General features: G+C 50.3%; 1 protein-coding gene across 3 annotated transcripts in view; it reads right to left on the bottom strand.

The window, feature by feature from the left end:
• The window catches only part of PAPSS1 (3'-phosphoadenosine 5'-phosphosulfate synthase 1), an 81,906-nt gene that overhangs the window by 21,497 nt on the left and 42,756 nt on the right, over positions 1-17,653 (bottom strand). For all 3 annotated transcript variants that reach the window (XM_060246955.1, XM_060246953.1, XM_060246954.1), the window contains one exon: positions 10,934-11,202. In XM_060246955.1, the coding sequence (XP_060102938.1) occupies positions 10,934-11,202 (269 nt within the window). The remainder of the gene's footprint in view (positions 1-10,933; positions 11,203-17,653) is intronic.

The following is a 17,653-nucleotide window of genomic DNA, read 5'->3' as shown; positions in this document are numbered from 1 at the left end:
TCGCGTCCTCTCCCCTACTGACTGATTACCAGGGGTTTGAGGCCCACCTGTCTGCTGCTTTCTCAAACCCAGTCCAAGCAGCCACAGCCAACCGGAAGATCAGGGCACTGAAACAAGGCAACTCCTCGGTGGCTCAATATGCCACTGAATTCAAGCTCCTGACCCAGGACTTGGCGTGGAATGAGGCTGCCCAGATGGACCAGTTTACTGAGGGGTTGGCAGAGGAGGTCCTGGACGAACTGGCCAGGGTGGAGCAGCCACCCACGCTCCAAGAACTTATCACCCTCTGCCTCCGCATCGATGGCCGCCTGGAAAGTCGCCGCCAAGCCAAGACCAGAGGGCGCCAGCTCCCTGCGCCGTGCTACCTGGCTCCTCGCCCGTCCCCAGCTAGTACCAGCACCAAGGATGAGCCTATGCAGCTTGGAGCTGCTCGACCCCGCCTGACCCCAGAGGAAAAGACCAGACGCCGCACGCAGAATCTGTGCCTCTGCTGCGGCACGGCAGGCCACTATGCCTCTGGCTGCCCTGCTAAGCATCGGATACCTGGACCTTCGCTGCCACCGCCGCCAAAAGGGCAGCCCCAGGCGTAAGTGGACCCCCCAGCCTGGGGCGACTAGCTGGGTCCTCCGAACAGCGGGCTGATACCCCAGGGCCATTCCTGCTACCAGTCAAACTCCGTCTGCCTGACGAACGCTGGCTGTTCGTGTATGCCATGCTGGACTCGGGAGCGGCCCACTGTTTTATAGATGCCGCCTTTGTGAAGCAGCACCAGATCCCTGTGCAGACAAAAGGGATTCCGTCGCTGGTGGAGGCTATTGACGGGCGCCTCCTCCGTTCTGGCCCCGTCACCCAGGAGACCTGTCCCATCACCTTCCACGTCCAGCAGCACCAAGAACAGCTGTGGTTTGATGTCGCCCGCATGCCTCGCTTCCCGCTGATTCTAGGCCTTTCCTGGCTGAAGCTGCACAACCCCATCGTGGACTGGGCCCAGCAGGAACTACGCTTCCGAGACCCATGCCCCCATCTGACTCCTCCCACCACTCTAGCAGCTGGCATCCCGAGTGGTGGTCCTCAGCTCCCTCAGAAGTATGTGGACTTTGCTGATGTCTTCGAAGAGACAGGAGCTGATCAGCTTCCCCCTCACCGGCCCTACGACTGTGCCATTGATTTGGTACCTGGGGCACCACTCCCGGTGGGGCGTCTGTACCCAATGTCGGAGCCGGAGTTGGCAGCTCTGCGAGACTTCCTGGACAAGAACCTGAAACGCGGATTCATCCGACCCTCAACCTCTCCCCTATCTGCTCCAGTGCTCTTTGTGAAGAAGAAAAGTGGGGAGCTCCGGCTGTGCAATGACTACCGGGCCCTGAACAGGATCACCATCCGCGACCGGTACCCTCTACCACTGATCCCTGAACTCTTGGATCGCCTAAAGGGGGCCCAAATCTACACCAAGCTGGACCTCCGTGGAGCGTACAATTTGGTGCGCATACGGCCCGGAGACGAATGGAAGACCGCGTTTGGGACCCGATACGGGCAGTACGAGCACCTGGTAATGCCCTTCGGACTGACCAACGCCCCCGCTGTCTTCCAGAGGTTCATGAATGACATATTCCGGGACCTGCTCGACCGCTTCGCGGTCATATACCTGGATGACATCCTAATTTACTCCCGCAATCCTGCCCAGCACGCCGAGCACGTCCGCCAGGTCCTGCAGCGCCTACGAGCCCATGGTCTCTACGCCAAGCTGGAGAAGTGCGACTTCGACCTGCGCTCCGTCGAGTTCCTTGGGCACATTGTGTCACCGCAGGGGATCCTCATGGACCCGAAAAAAGTAGAAGCGGTCCTGACCTGGCAGGCTCCTCAGAATCGCAAAGACCTGCAGCGGTTCCTCGGTTTTGCCAACTACTATCGGCAATTCATCCCGGCCTACGCATCCCTGACCACACCCCTGACTCAACTACTCCGCCCCAAAGAACCCTTCCACTGGTCCCCAGAGGCCGATAACGCCTTCTCCACCCTGAAGACTCGCTTTGCCACCGGGCCACTCCTGAGATACCCCGACCCCCAGCTTCCCTTTACGGTGGAAGCTGATGCCTCCAACGTGGCCCTGGGAGCAGTGCTGTCCCAGCGCGAGGAGCCGTCCCAGCCACTCCAGCCCTGCGCCTATTACTCGCGGCAGCTCACTGCTGCAGAGAGGAACTATACCATCTGGGAGAGGGAGTTGCTCGCGATCAAGGCGGCGTTTGAGGTTTGGCGACATTACCTCGAAGGGGCTCACCACCCTGTTCAAGTGCTCACCGATCACCGGAACTTGGAACACCTCCAGACCACCCGCCGTCTCAACCAGCGCCAGATCCGGTGGTCCCTATTCTTCTCTCGCTTCGACTTCCGGATCTCCTACATCCCCCATACCCAGAACCGGAAAGCAGACGCGCTCTCCCGGAAACCGGAATACGCCCCTGCCTCAACTGAGACCGCGCCCGCTGCTCCAATCCTGCCGCCCTCAGTATTTGCAGCCACCTCCACTTCACCAGCACTCGTGGAGGACATTCGGGCTAGCCAGGCCAATGATCCCTGGGTCCAGCAACACCTCCAGGCTCTCCAAGATGACCCAACAGGGGAGTTCATGACTCGAGGCGGCCTCTTGCTACACCGCGAACGCCTCTATGTGCCGCCCGGGCCCTTGCGGGCAGAAGTGCTACGCCTGACCCACGACTCGTTACCCGCCGGGCACTTTGGACAGCATAAGACCACCCACTTGCTGACAAGGGAATTCTGGTGGCCACGAGTTCGCGCTGATGTTGCCCGCTATGTCAGCTCCTGTGACGTCTGCCGACGGGCCAAAGACATCCCAGCCAAACCCTCAGGGTTGCTGCAGCCCTTGCCCACATCTTCAGGACCCTGGGATACCATCTCGATGGACTTCATCACGGAACTTCCACGCTCCAAGGGTCAGACTTGTATCTGGGTGGTCGTCGACCTATTTACCAAGATGGCCCACTTCGTTCCATGCCCGAAACTCCCCACAGCTCAGGAGACGGCCCAGCTTTACCTGCAACACATCTTTCGTCTGCATGGACTCCCAGCCCATCTGATCTCCGATCGGGGCCCTCAGTTCTCCTCTCGGTTCTGGCAAGCCCTCCATTCCAGCCTGGGTACTCGAGTGCACCTGTCCTCAGCCTACCACCCACAGACAGATGGCCAGACAGAGCGCACCAATGCCACGCTAGAGCAATATCTCCGCTGTTACACCTGTTACCAGCAGGATGACTGGACCACTCTATTGCCCCTAGCGGAGTTTGCATACAACAACGCGGTCCATTCATCCACCCAAATGACCCCGTTTGCTGCAACCTACGGGTACCACCCTCGGTTCTTCCCAGCGATCCTACCACCCACGAATGTCCCCGCCGTCGATGCCTACCTGCAAGAACTCCGTGCCAGCCAAGACTTGCTCCGAGAGCAGCTACAGCAAGCCAAGGAGGCATATAAACGGGCTGCGGACCGAAAGAGGCAAGAAGGCCCTCCAGTGCAGCCGGGGGATCAGGTGTGGCTCTCAACTCGCTACCTGCGCCGGCCTGGTCGGTCTCACAAGCTGGATGCACGGTTCATTGGACCCTACCCCGTCGTTGAACAAATAAACCCCGTCGCCTTCAGGCTCCAGTTGCCACCCCACCTCCGCATTCACCCCGTGTTTCATCGCTCCCTCCTTGTTCCGGCTGCACCCCCTGACCCAGCTCGGACTCCTTCCCCACCGCCGCCACCACCAGTGTTGGTGGATGACGAGGAAGAATATGAGGTGCGCCAGATCCTGGACTCCCGGTACCATCGTGGAGGCCTCCAGTACCTGGTGGACTGGGAGGGATACGGCCCAGAAGACCGGTCTTGGGAGCCCGAGGACAATCTTCATGCCCCGGACTTGGTGCACCAGTTCCACAACGACCACCCCGACCTTCCAGGTCCCTCGACGGAGGGGGGCCCTGGGGGGGGGGATAGTGTCATGGGTGCTGGGGACCCTTCAGAGGAAGTTGAGTCTGATGAGGAAACTGTGCCCCTGCCACCTGCACCAGTGCCCCTGCCTCCTGCTGGAGAAGTTCCCAGCCCCCCTGCCTCGCCCTCTCGGGTGGCTCGTGTGCGTGACCGCCTCCGGCAGGACCTCAGGGATCGGAGGAGGGCGGCACGCTCACAAGCAAGACGCTCCCTGAGCCCTGAGTTCTGAGAGGATACTGGCCCTTCTAAGAGCAAGGATGCTTGAGTGGTAACAGGATCCTGGCTGCCTCCCTGAGCCAGCAATTAGCCCAAACGGGCAACAGCCAGCAGAGGGCTATATAGCTGTGGGCTTTGGGAGGAAGCTTTGTGGAAGCAACTAGTCATCTCCCTGACATTCTAGCATCCACTCCGGCTTGACTTTGGTTCCTGACTCCCTGACTTTGGCTTTGGACTTCTGGACTCCCTGACCTCGGCTTCTGGACCTCAGACCTGCGATACTTCTACAGTGATTCGGATTTGGCGCCTCGGACCCTCCTGCTTACTGGCTACAGACCTCGGACTGCCTCTGGACTTTGCCTGACCCGGCCCCAGCCGTGACATGGAATAGGACTGCCTCAGGCTCCTTTGCAGTCTTTGCTTTGGTCCAGCTGAGGTACTCTTCCCTTCTCATCAGGCAGACGCATCACAGATCTTGCCTCTTCCAAGGCTTATGTGCACTTTTTGTCTCCTGCCTTCTCCTCAACAGTAAATCCTCCTTGCCTTCAGCCTCTAACTCCCCCAGCTTATCAGAAGGCCTTGGCCAGTAACTTTCTTCTTTGAGATCTTCAGCCTCCCAACCACCTTCTCGCTGCTTCTCTTTGACTCACCTGCTCTCAACTGCAACTTCTCTACCTTCTCCCAAAGGTTTCATCCAATCTGCTGCTAACTCTTGGTCAAGCCTTATTCATATTGGCTCCAGAGCCTGGACTTTAGGAGCCCCGTTCAAAGCATCCCTCCTAATTGAAAACCTATTCTGAGCTTTAAAGCTCTTTTAACCTTCCCTTAGTAACAGTCACTAGCCTGTGGTGCAGAGTGGTAAGCTTCAGTACTACAGTCCAAGCTCTGCTCACGACCTGAGTTCAATCCCAGCAGAAGCTGGGTTCAGGTAGCCGTATCAAGACTGACTCAGCCTTCCATCCTTCCAAGATTGGTAAAATGAGTACCCAGCTTCCTGGTGGGGTAAAGTGTAGATGACTGGGGAAGGCAATGGCAAACCACCCTGTAAAAAGTCTGCCAAGAAAACGTCGTGATGTGATGTCACCCCACAGGTTGTAATGACTCGGTGCTTGCACAGGGAACTTACCTTTACCTTTTACTTAGTAACTGTCACTTGCTTCATCACTGGAAAATACACTATAGCACTTTGAAACCTCCTGATATCCCTTCACAGTCTCTCCATGCCAGGGTTCCAAATTTTTAGAGCCTGTGGGCACCTTTGGATTACTGAGATAACAGATGGGCCCAGGCACAAAATGGCTGCCACAGTCACACAGTAAAGATCCTTGTGCTGTGGTAGCAGCTGCTGCTGAAGCAACCTTTTTAAAGATCTGCAATCAATCAACTCTCCACTGGCCAAACAGAAGGCTTGCTGAGCAAAAGCACCACCTGTCTGTGCCCACTAACTTGACTATCAGACAAGCACCAAGAAAGGTGTTGGTGGGTAGCATAGTGCCATGGGCACCATGTTGGGGGCCTCTAAATGGCAATAACATCATATTTTGAAAAATTATTACAAAGTATTTGTTGGGAGAGGTAACTCATTTCTCCAAAATAACCAATACCTTGAATTGAATCCAGTAGCTGGCCAATGGAATGACTGTGGAATAGGTGTGATTATGCATGATCTGGAAGCTCCAAACAGTAATTGAGCTGCATCATGGAACACTTCACCATTCCCTTCACTTTTCACTAACCTGAATTATTTGGGAGTACATTGGAGAAATTGACCACTTCACCATTCACTTCCAATTTCCGTAAATTAGGAATCATCAATCCTAATGCAGATCCTTAGGGGATCCACTGCTTACTTCCTTTCATTGTGAGAACAGGCCATTTACTCCTGTCCTTTGTGTCCTGTTTGACTATTTACTCATCCACAAGAGAATCTCATTCTCTTAACTTATGCCTCACTGAAAATAGCAGCCCCAGCATGTTACATGACGGGCTTCTCGTCGTCACGCCAGCCAGTGGAGCTCAGGGGGCCCAACTGTGCTTGCGCAGGGGCTTCCAGACGTTGCGCCAGCCAGCGGAGGTCTATAAAACCAACCATGTGGTGCAGAGTCAGCAGTTTTTAAAGTAAGTTGCTCCCATCCCCTTTCCGTTCTTTCCCGTTCTTTCTTCCTTCCTTCCTTTTCCCTCCTCTCCTCCATTTTCCTTCCTTCCTTTTCCAACTCTCTCCCCAACCCCTTTCATTCATTTTTTCTTTGTCAGTCTCTTTTTCTCTGTCTATTTGCTTTATTTTCCACTCCCCCACTCTTTCTTTCTTTCTGTCAGTCTTTTTGTAAATATTTCTTTTTCCCTTATTTCCCAACCCCTCTCTCTCCCTCCCCCACTCCCTCCCCCTCTTTCAGTCAGTCTTTTTCCCTGTTTATTTGCTTTATTTCTCTTTCTTTCTTTAAGCACTATACCTTGCTGACTCTTGTGATCAAGTAGTGTGTTGGAATTTGATTTTTTTTTTTGAATGGCTATATATTTGTGGACTTTTTCCAATGCTAGAATATCTTTTTTGAGGTGTGGTGACCAGAATTGTACACAGGACAATTCTGGTTACCACAGCTCAAAAAAGATATTATTGCACTTTTGGTGATGTCAGAGGTGTGGCCTAGTATGCAAATGATGGTATGTCAGAGGTGTAGCCTTGCATACTAATGAGTTCCTGCTGGGCTTTTCTACAAAAAAAGCCCTGATTAAAAGTAACCTGCAACAGCCATTTTGTGGTGGGCTTTGCCTCTTGCAAGATTTTGTGGCAGCCATCTTGTGGCTGTGCCCTGACACTGTGTCAGAATTCCAGATAGGCTCAAAAGACAGCAGATCCCTACTCTAGTTACAGAGGGAAAAAAGGAAAGCAAGAGAAAATTTGTGGGGGGGAGGGTAGGGGAATGTGGCCTCTTCCATTATTTCCAAAGTACCCAACTATAGTTTGGGCTCAATTCAATAAGCATTAGGAGTGGTGCATACCTAATGCCAACCTCAGTTTTAAAACAAATGGGAAGAGAGAATTTCTGCCTATACAAGAGGAATATGAGCCCATGATTTCTATCCATTTCTGGGTTAGGCAAACTGGGCAGAGGCACATCAGTAGCAGGCCACAGACCCCCTACAGCTAGGTATTTTAAGGGGAAAGTGTCAATTTGTGTGTGCCCCCTCTTCAACTGATAGCATGTACTTTGTGTTGTAAAAGAAGGTACTTATCCAAGAAGCTGCCTTCGTTTTCTGCTGCTACAGACTTCTTTTGAAGACTGGTTTTCAGATGCTGCAGCATCACCCATAAAAGAAAAAAAATATTTCAAAAGGCAATTGCTATTTGCAAAATAGTCAGCAATGTTTGAAAACTCCAAGTCAAATTCCTGCATGCTATAAATGAATATCAGGATTGCTGTGGACACAGCTATGTACCTATGTCCTCCTTTTTAAATATTCAGTTACAAGTCAGATATAGAGCATGATGTTCCACATCTAAAACCCCTGAAATTTTTCACTCTATAAAGATTATAACTTCCTTTTTAAATCCATAAGAACAGCAAAAGAAAGGTTCAACAACAACAACAACAAAACCTCTGTACACCAGCTTTTAGATTTTGCAGCCAGGAGCTAACTGAACAGTTGCCAGAGCGAACAAGTGGTAAACATTTTCACCTTGACCACAGAGAGAAATGACATGCACCAGATTATGGAGAGAGGTGTGGTGCAGACACATGTGGTTTCCCACTTAGCACTGCAGGTTTACAGATGTTTGCACTGCAGTCGTATAAATCCATTTAAACAAGGATCGACAGCTCTGCCACTCCACTCCAGCCAGGTATTTTACTTAGTGTGTGTGTGTATGAATAATATCTGTTCTAAATTGCCACAAAGCAAACAATTCTACAACTATTATGAATTAAGAATTTTTCTGATAAATATTAGTTCCAAGAAGCTTAAAGATGGTTAACAAATTTGATGCACAATTATATTATTCATCTTTCCCAGGGATTTCAGCAATCAGGGTGCTTACTTCCCCTCTACAAACAAAAGTTTACTCTTTTTAGGGACACCTTTTTGCCATCATCTAGGTTACAACCTGGCCGAAAACATAGTTTCCTATCATGTTAGGCAACACCCCATAAAAACTGTATTTCTGAAAAACTGTTTTTTTTAAAAAAAAAAGTTATTGAGATCTACAAAACATGCCCGTTAAATATTTACTGACTGAAAAACCATGTTCAGACCGCTGATAACCATAATGGCTTAGCAGCTTTCTATTGTTCTGCAAGTCATTTGCACTACAGAAACAAATCTGGTACCAATGTCTTCTAAATGACCTACAGAAAATGATTAAAGAGAAGAGTTGCCTTTTATTAGTCGGCTAAAACACACAATTGGCAAGTGGTTTTCTGAGGTCATTGGAAAACACAGCATAAATTAAGGGATGTTTCTTATTTTATTTTCATTCACAGCTGAAGACTGTAGAAAGAGTATCTAATCAAATCTCTGTTTTCATGTTCTCCAAATTCAAGTCCCAAGGACATAAGGGGAAAGCATGTCCATATATTCAACTTCATTTATTTATGTATAATATTCAGAGACTACATTAATGATGTAAAGTAGCCAATGGATGCAATTTGACACATGGTTCAGCAGCTTAATATAAAGATAAACTGAGCAGGCTGGTGTTCTGAATTGCACCCAAAGTATCTCTTAGGAGGACCATTTAAATGCGCAATTTTGCATGCCATGCTTGCTGTCTTCATACTTTGTGGGGTCTTCCTGCATGGAGTCAGTTTTAAATGTCAGTAAGTTTTCTGGCACCCACTATCTCTTTGAGTTCTCCTCTCACTTTGTCCATCATTCCCAGATGGAGAAAGCTCACCCCCCCCCTCCCAAAAAAACAATACTTGGCACTAGAGAAGTATGAAGACTTCACCACTGTTTATGCTTCAAGCATTAGCCCTTTGGTAGACAGAAAATTAACCACTCCTAATAAACTGACCCCACCCACGTAAAGGAATGATCAAAAGGAGAAACAAAGGTATTTCCTTTTAAAATGCTCCTTATCTTGGGTTTGTTTTGAATTTCTAATATGCATCAAAGAAGATTAAGAGAAACTAAATTGACTGTTGCATGTAAGTGCAAGTGGGGTAGTTGAACCGTGCTGCTTTCAGGATCGTGAGCTATTCCAAAAGTATAAACTATGCATCTTTAAAGACACAAAAGCAATGAAATTATTTCAGATCAAACCCTCTGTCACGCAGTGTCATTGGAACTGCAAACACTCCTGATAATTCCAGCAGGCAAACATTGACCTGTATACCACCACACACTTCCAAAGATTATAAGGGCAATTCAGCTTCTCCACTACAACTCACTGAGACACATTGCTGAGTCTCACTCAGTTTCCCTCACTATAATTCACTATAATTTTGTACATACAGGTCCCATGATCGCCAGCGTAACCTTTTGGGGGGACCAAAGGGGACCTTCTCCCTTTGTCACCAGTAGAAAAGATTTATTAGATTCAAACTACTAACTCCCCCTGAAATTTGCCATCTCCATAAACAAATGGGCATTTTTATTTCTTTTACCAGTTTAATTTGCAAAAGAAGACTGCTTGTATTCTCTGTGACTGCTGATTGTAATGAGGGCCTTAATCTAGCAGTTTTTATTCTTCAAGCCATTTTCAAAAAACTGATAAATTTGATGAACTGATAACAGATATTGTTTATTATGTTCTGCAATGTGCAAATTAGTAAGATTTCCCCCATTGGCCTTTTATGATTCATTCTAGATTATTCTGCTTCTTGTGTATTAATCTTCTCTTTCCTCTCCCCTTTTGTGTGGATATATATTTTTTCCTTTTTTCTACGCGTACATAATTATCAACAACAAAAAACAACAATTCCTTTAGTCAATTCTTTTCAGTATCTTTCTGACAAATGGCTAGCAAGAAACACAGTCCATTTTTCTTTAATTGCATGAATAAGACCAAAAGATTAGAAGAGAAGAGTTTTTCTCGAAGTGTTTGGATCAGGATTGGGTCACCTTCAGCAAAACTTTTATCTATACCACAAAACTAGATGAACTGAAGAAAATTGTATATGTTTCTAAAAGGACCAGAAAACTGAAAAGTTCTGGGGAAACACACGTTCACATAGTATAAAAGTTATGATCTGAACTACACAGCCCATCCAGAAATGATCACTTAATTATTTTCCAATTCCCACCAATGTTCCAAGCAAAAATTTTGTGTGTGGTGGGAGACATTTTATGACACTATGTCATGCTTTGAAAACAACTTGCCCAGACAGAGGGACTGCCAAAAGCATGTTTCCTTTTCAGCTGTTTGCTCACACTTGTCTCAATCCGAGAACACCAAAAGACACGCTGAAATAAGAAAACCAAAAAAATCCCAAATCTTTCACATATTGAAATATATCAAACTTATAATACCAAACTTATAAAGCACCCTGTAAATCAAAAGACAGAGATGGCGCAACAAGTATCTTGAAGCGTAAACAAGAAGCATCTTAGATACCTTTCTTTTAAGACTTCTAAAACTAAGTGTAAATAGCTCATGGTAGGAGCCTTAGATGCCCGTGAGTCTTGCAATAAAGCTGTTTACTCCCAAGATGGTCATATTGCTAACAATAGAAACTCAGTAAGACAAAGCAAGATGAGACAATCATAGCTATCTTAATGAACTTCCCACCTCTGTTGGCCCAGCATACATCATGGGAGAGGGAAATATGGCCACCACAGTGGTTTCTGGATTCAATATTCCTTCCTCCAACACAGCCGCATGTTGCTTCATCCGCCACATCAGAGGAACATCATCATCCTTTGTCCAACCACCCAGAGGATGCAATAGCAGAACTGGCCTCCTGTAGCCCCGTCCCAGCAGCTGCTTGTGAGTATCCTGCATTAACAGGGCATGCCCATTGTGCACAGGGTTGCGCAGCTGGAAAGCGAAGACGGCATCTAAGGAACAATAAGAGATATTCAGAAGTATTAACAAAGGCAGAAGCAATCAATGATGAACAGCCTGTCAATTCCACAGCCCATTATCTTGTAATCTGCAGAAAGGCTCTGCCTATAATAGAGCTATATGGACGATAGGGAGAGAATTTCAGAAAGTTGCAGAAAAAACGGAAGATTGGAAGCTCTTACCGTGAAGCTTCCTTCTCGGTGGTCCTGGAGTGGGACGGTCCTGAACTGTTGGGAGTAGGCTCCTCCTCCGGAACAGGGTCGTTGATCGCTTGATCCGGCCTGGGGGAGGGGCCGCTCCCTTAGGACCTCGTCAGTCCATAGAACAGCCATGCTCCCCCTACTGCATAAATCTACAAAACAAACTCTGCATCATAGGAACAAACCACTCAGAGACCATAATGATGCAACTCCATTTTAATAGCTGCAACCAGCCGAAGTAACGGCAAACAGCCAGATAACAAACTTTCGCCCCCCGTGCCCCAGTACCCCCCGCGACTAATTCGCATTGCTATCTGCCTAGAGGAAGGTACCACACCGGGTGGGGTGGACCGTCCCACTCCAGGACCACCGAGAAGGAAGCTTCACGGTAAGAGCTTCCAATCTTCCGTTCTCCGGTGGTCCGTGGTAGTGGGACGGTCCTGAACTGTTGGGACATACAAAAGCAATATGTACCCTGGGCGGGCCTGTACCTTCAATGTATGACCTGCTGCAACACTCTGCGACCAAAGGCCGCCTCAGCCGCTGCCCACCTATCCACCCTATAATGCCTGGTGAATGAATGGACAGAACTCCAGGTAGCTGCCCTACAGATGCCTTCTAAAGATGAGAAGGACTTGTATACTGCAGAAGTAGCCGCCCCCCGTAAGGAGTGAGCCGTGACGCCTCCTGGAGGCTCCAACCCTGACGCTGCATAAGCGGCCGAAATACACTGCCCCAACCACCTGCTTAAAGTTGAGGGAGAAACTGGTTTCCCCAGCGAGGGGGAGGAAAAGGAAACAAACAAGGACTCGGACCTCCGAAAATCCTTGGTTCTATTAATATAAAAACTCAAGGCACGTCGTACATCCAGTCGGTGCCATTCCGCTTCCCTCTCGTGCTTGGGATTAGGGCAGAATGCGGGTAACACCACCTCCTGAGACCGGTGGAAAACTGAATTCACCTTGGGAACAAACGTCGGATCAGGTCTCAACACCACCCTGTCGTTGTGAAAGGTACAGAGGTCTTTATCCACTGAAAGGGCCCGTAACTCGGAAACCCTGCGGGCCGAAGTTATCCCCACCAAAAACAATGTTTTAAGGGTAAGATCCTTCAGGTTACAGGTGGCCATGGGCTCGAAAGGTGCATGGCACAACGCCTTCAGCACCACGTTTAACCTCCAGGTAGGAAACCTATGTGCTGTAGGAGGATTTAACAAGGACACCCCCCTTAAAAAACGCTTAACATGTGGGTGCCGTGTCAAAGAACCCCCTCTTTTAGTTCCACGCACAGCCGCAATAGCTGCCACCTGTCTACGAAGGGTATTAGTGGCCAACCCCTTATCCAAGCCCTCTTGTAGGAAGAGCAACAGCTTCCGGACAGGTAACCTCAAGGGATCCCAACCCCTTTCGTCACACCAACGAGAGAACACCCGCCAAGTGTTATTATACACCCGAGTGGTAGAACCCTTCCTAGAGGCCAGCATAGTGTCAATCACTGTGGAGTCAAACCCCAACTTAGCTAACTGCGCCCGCTCAACCTCCACGCAGTTAACTGCAGCATGCCCGGTTGAGGGTGAAGCACCGTCCCTTGCTTCAGCAACGTTTCGGACACTGGCAGACGCCAAGGCTTTTCCGTCGACAGCCGCAATAGATCCTGAAACCACCCCCGTCTCGGCCAGAAGGGGGCTATCAATACCAGCTCCGCAGACTGTTGAAGAACTTTGTTCACCAACCGGGGAATCAACTGCAGTGGCGGAAAGGCATACAACAGGCCGTCCGGCCAGTCGCAGTTGAGAGCGTCTACGCCCTCCGCCTGATCGCAGTTCTGTTTGGCAAAAAACCGCCGCACTTGACGATTGACCGGGGTTGCAAACAAGTCCACCGCCACTCTGCCGTATTTGTCCTGAAGCGCCTGGAAGACCCTCGTGTCCAGAGACCACTCCGACTGATCCAGCCGTTGCCGGCTGAGCCAGTCCGCCAGTCCGTTGTCTTTTCCGGCTACGTGCACCGCCTTTATGGACAAGAGATACCTCTCCGCCCAATTTAGCAGACTGTTGGCCTCGCAGCACAGTTTCTTGATTCTGGTCCCGCCTTGTCGATTGACATAGGCTTTTGCTGTCACATTGTCCGTCTTTACCAACACGTGACGCCCCTGTAGCGAAGTCTGGAAGCGTAACAACCCTAGACGGATCGCCCGCAGCTCCAACAGATTGATGCTCTGCCGAGACTCCAGTAGAGACCACTGACCTTGACACATCGCCCCTTGAGAATGCGCTCCCCATCCGGAGAGACTGGAATCCGTCGTCACTACTATCCTCTGTGGCTCCGCCATCGCAACCCCCTGTTGAAACCGGGATGGTTCCAACCACCACTGGAGTTGCCGCCGTAGCTCCGGTGGAAGAGTCACTAGTTTGTGTAGCTTGCGAGCTATCACGTGCTGAAAGGGAATCAGAAAACATTGCAGAGGCCGTAGATGGAAACGCGCCCAAGCCAGCACATCCTGGCAAGAAACCAGAACCCCTAACAGCTTCGCTAGAGTCATTACAGGAACCTGAGTCAAAGCCAGCACCTCCTCCATCAAGGACCTGAGCTTCACCTGTCGGCCTTCCGACAGAAACACTCTGTGCCTCTGAGTATCGATCAGGACCCCCAGATGCACTATCGCTTGCGTAGGAACAAGGTTGCTTTTTTCTCTGTTGACCACAAACCCGTGGTCCAGCAGCACCTGCACTGTCCGTTCGGTGTCCTCCAGACTCTGCTGATGCGAAGCGGCCCTGACCAACAAATCGTCCAGGTACGGATGAAGAGCCACGCCCCCCATCCGTAAATGAGCCACCAACGCCACCATGATCTTCGTGAACACTCGCGGGGAAGACTTGAGCCCGAAAGGCAGGGCCCGGTATTGGAAGTGCTTCCCATCGTAGGCGAACCTGAGGAACCGACGGTGACTTGGTCGAATGGGTACATGCAAATAAGCCTCGGACAGATCGATTGACGTCAGATACTCTCGTTCCTGCACTGCCAAGAGAATGGAACGCAAAGTCTCCATCCGGAACTTTTTGGTCTTGACAAAGCGGTTGACCCACTTCAGGTCCAGAATGGCCCGGGTATCGCCATTCTGCTTCGGAACCAGGAACAAAATGGAGTACACCCCGAGACCCCTCTGAGTTGGGGGTACCAGTTCTATGGCCCTGATGTCCAGAAGATGCTGAATAGCACCCAGCATTCCCAGGTGCTTGATTGGATCCTGCTTCCTCAGGACTGGACGAAACCTCTGACGTGGGAAGAATTCCAGTTCCAAGGCGTAGCCCTTGGAAACCGTGTCGATCACCCATTGGTCTGCCACCGAAGCCTTCCATTGAGCTGCAAAAAACTGAAGCCGCCCTCCGATAGGAACCAGATCTGGCCTTGTGGCATAGTCATTGTGACCCTCCCTTTTTGGAGTCACTCTTATTTCCTTTGTCACTACGGTTGGCAAAGGGTTTGGTATCCCTACTGCGAGACTGCCACTTCCCTCGAAAGGGCTTGAACGACGCAGGCCGTGAGAACTTTTTAGAGTCCCGAAAGGGCTGAAAGGGCTTCTTAGACTTAAAGTCCTTCCTCTTAGAAGGCAAAACCTTCTTCTTGTCCTTCCCCTCAATCAGGAAGCGCTCCAATTCGTCCCCGAAGAGACTCACACCCTTAAATGGAACAGCTGCTAATCGGGCCTGAGCCGCTGCATCGGCCTCCCAAGTTCGAAGCCAGACATTTCTACGTGCTGCTACACTGCATGCCACTGCCCTAGCAGACAACTGCATAGCGTCCAAGGTTGCATCTGCAATAAATGCTGTGCCCAGGGCTATTTTCTTGAGCTCATCTTTGAACTCTTTTGGCGCATCACTATCAGCTGACGCCAAATTAGAAGCCCAGGTATAAACTGCACGCGCAAACAGGGAGCCCGCTGAAGAAGCCCGGATGGACCAAGCCGAAGCTTCAAAGTTTTTTCGTAGGGCCTGTTCCATCCGCCTGTCACAAGCATCCTTAGGTAGGCCATCTGCATCCATAGGCAGCACCGATGTGGACAACAAACTATTTACAGGATCGTCCACTAGAGGCAATTTCAGACGCTTAGTAGCCTCTGGGCTCAACCCATACAGCTTGGAAAATAAATGTGGATTAGATTTTGGCTTGGCCGGATGCTCCCACTCCGCTTTAATCAGACTAAAGAAGGGAGCGGGCAAGGGTACACCGGTCTGAGACACCCCCACCTTGGGCATCATTTTTCCCGAGCCTGAAGGTAGGTCCGGGTCTAGATCTGCCTTCTCTTTGGGTGTGGTCGTGAAGTCCAGTTCCCTCAGGACCTTAGGAAGGAGCTTAGAATAATACTCCACTGGGAACACCCTAGACTGTACAGAGGGAGTATCATCTTCCTCCTCAGAGAGTTCTCCCTCCTCTCTAGCAGAAGAGTCCACCGAGGAAGCAACCTCCTCTTCCTCCTGCGAGCTATCACTAGGAGACTCTAAGTTCTTACTCAATCTTGCCTTCTTAGGGTCTGTAGGGGCCATGGCAAAATCTGAAACCGCTTGCCTCTTCCTCTTCCGAGGGTGAGCATGCGCAGCGGCGTCCTGAGCCGGGGCAAATTCCTTGCTAAGTTCCCTTTTTAACCAAGCAAGTAAATTCAGTTTGGCATTCTCTCCGGATAAGTCCGGGTCAGAATCCTCACGATCCCTTTCAGGAGCTGAGCCAGAATACTTAGGCATGGAGAAGTCGCTGTTTGAACCTGTCCCCTGCTCCTGTTCGTCAGCCATCTCCACTGCGCAGGAGGCTGAAACGAAAGTGAACACAAAAAAGGGAAAGGAAACTGCCATTCCCAGGTTAAAAGCCTGCTAAGGCGACCCCTACAGGGCGACAACAAGCCAACCCCGACCTCCCCCCTCCCTTCCTGACCACGCGGCGCGTGTCTGGAAAAGGAGAGGCTGAATTAACTAACGTTCTACCCGCTCCCCACAGGGAGGCGGGAAAAAAAAGGGGGGGGCAGCTGCAAGCTCCTGGGTGGGCTGTCCTCCTTACAGCAGAGCCCGTCCCAAGAAAAAGGGCAGAGCGAAACCAGAAAGGTTTCCCGCTCTTTCTCCCAGACGGCTTACCTACACACGAGTAAACCGCTGCCTGGAGCCCTCGCCAAGGTCTTCCGCCGGGTAAAAACCGGGCCCTGGTCGTCTGCACTACGCCAGCCGGCGCTGCGTGGGACCAGACTGTCGGCTTTGCCGCTCACACCAACGCCTCCTGCGCAGGCTAGAAAGAGGCGACCTTCGTTTCCCTCTCTCCGCGGCAGCCGATGCACGAGCCGTTTTTGTTAGGCAAAGCCTAACGCTGACGGCGACTTCCCTGCCCGCCGCCGATTGCGGCTGAAGTAAACGGCAGGGGCCTTCAAAGAGAAAATTCTTCCGTCTGATCAACGTGCCTCGCAGGCACCGCGAACACGTCCTGTTCTTCCAACAGGGCCGTTTGGACTGACGAGGTCCTAAGGGAGCGGCCCCTCCCCCAGGCCGGATCAAGTGATCAACGACCCTGTTCCGGAGGAGGAGCCTACTCCCAACAGTTCAGGACCGTCCCACTACCACGGACCACCGGAGAATGTAGATATTAATGGACTGCATGCCCAGTTCTGAGATGAGAGAACAGTGAAATGCAGACAGCCCTGTTACACTGAGCTGCACTGGGAATATTTAATGTATGGTCAACACTGGTTGCTTGACAAGGGTCAATCAAGGGTCCTTCCACCTGCAGTCCATCCACTAGTGCTGCCACCTTCTCTTACATCACTGTTTCCCAATTTATGGCTTGGGACCCCAAAACTGTTGTGAAGCCTCTGCAATTGGGTTGTGGGCCAGCCCTTTCTAACAGCCACCCTTGCTCTTTCCATTGCTCTCTTTTGTATTTTGGAAACCAGAATCTGGCTTTGGAAACAGTATCTCCCATATTATAGATTAATTGCTATTTTTTTTTCTTCACTGAATTTACTTGTTGATCAAGGAAAACACATCCTGATGGTTAATAGAGTAAGCTTCTTAGAATGTCACGTTTGGGGTTCATATTGGGGCAGCTTAGCCCTTTGTAAGATGCTTGTTGGTTCCCCAAAAACATCTAGTTGGGCACTACAGAACATAAAATGATGAACTAGATAGGTGCCAAGGTCATAGTTTGCTTAGGGTGCCAAAATACCTTGGGGCAGCCTTGGATAGGTCACTGTAGCAAGTAAATCTGGA

This window comes from Heteronotia binoei, chromosome 9, assembly GCF_032191835.1.
Source record: "Heteronotia binoei isolate CCM8104 ecotype False Entrance Well chromosome 9, APGP_CSIRO_Hbin_v1, whole genome shotgun sequence".
NCBI classification, from domain to species: domain Eukaryota; kingdom Metazoa; phylum Chordata; class Lepidosauria; order Squamata; family Gekkonidae; genus Heteronotia; species Heteronotia binoei.
Note: the sequence above shows the minus strand (reverse complement) of the source record. Positions and strands in the feature narration are given on the sequence as shown.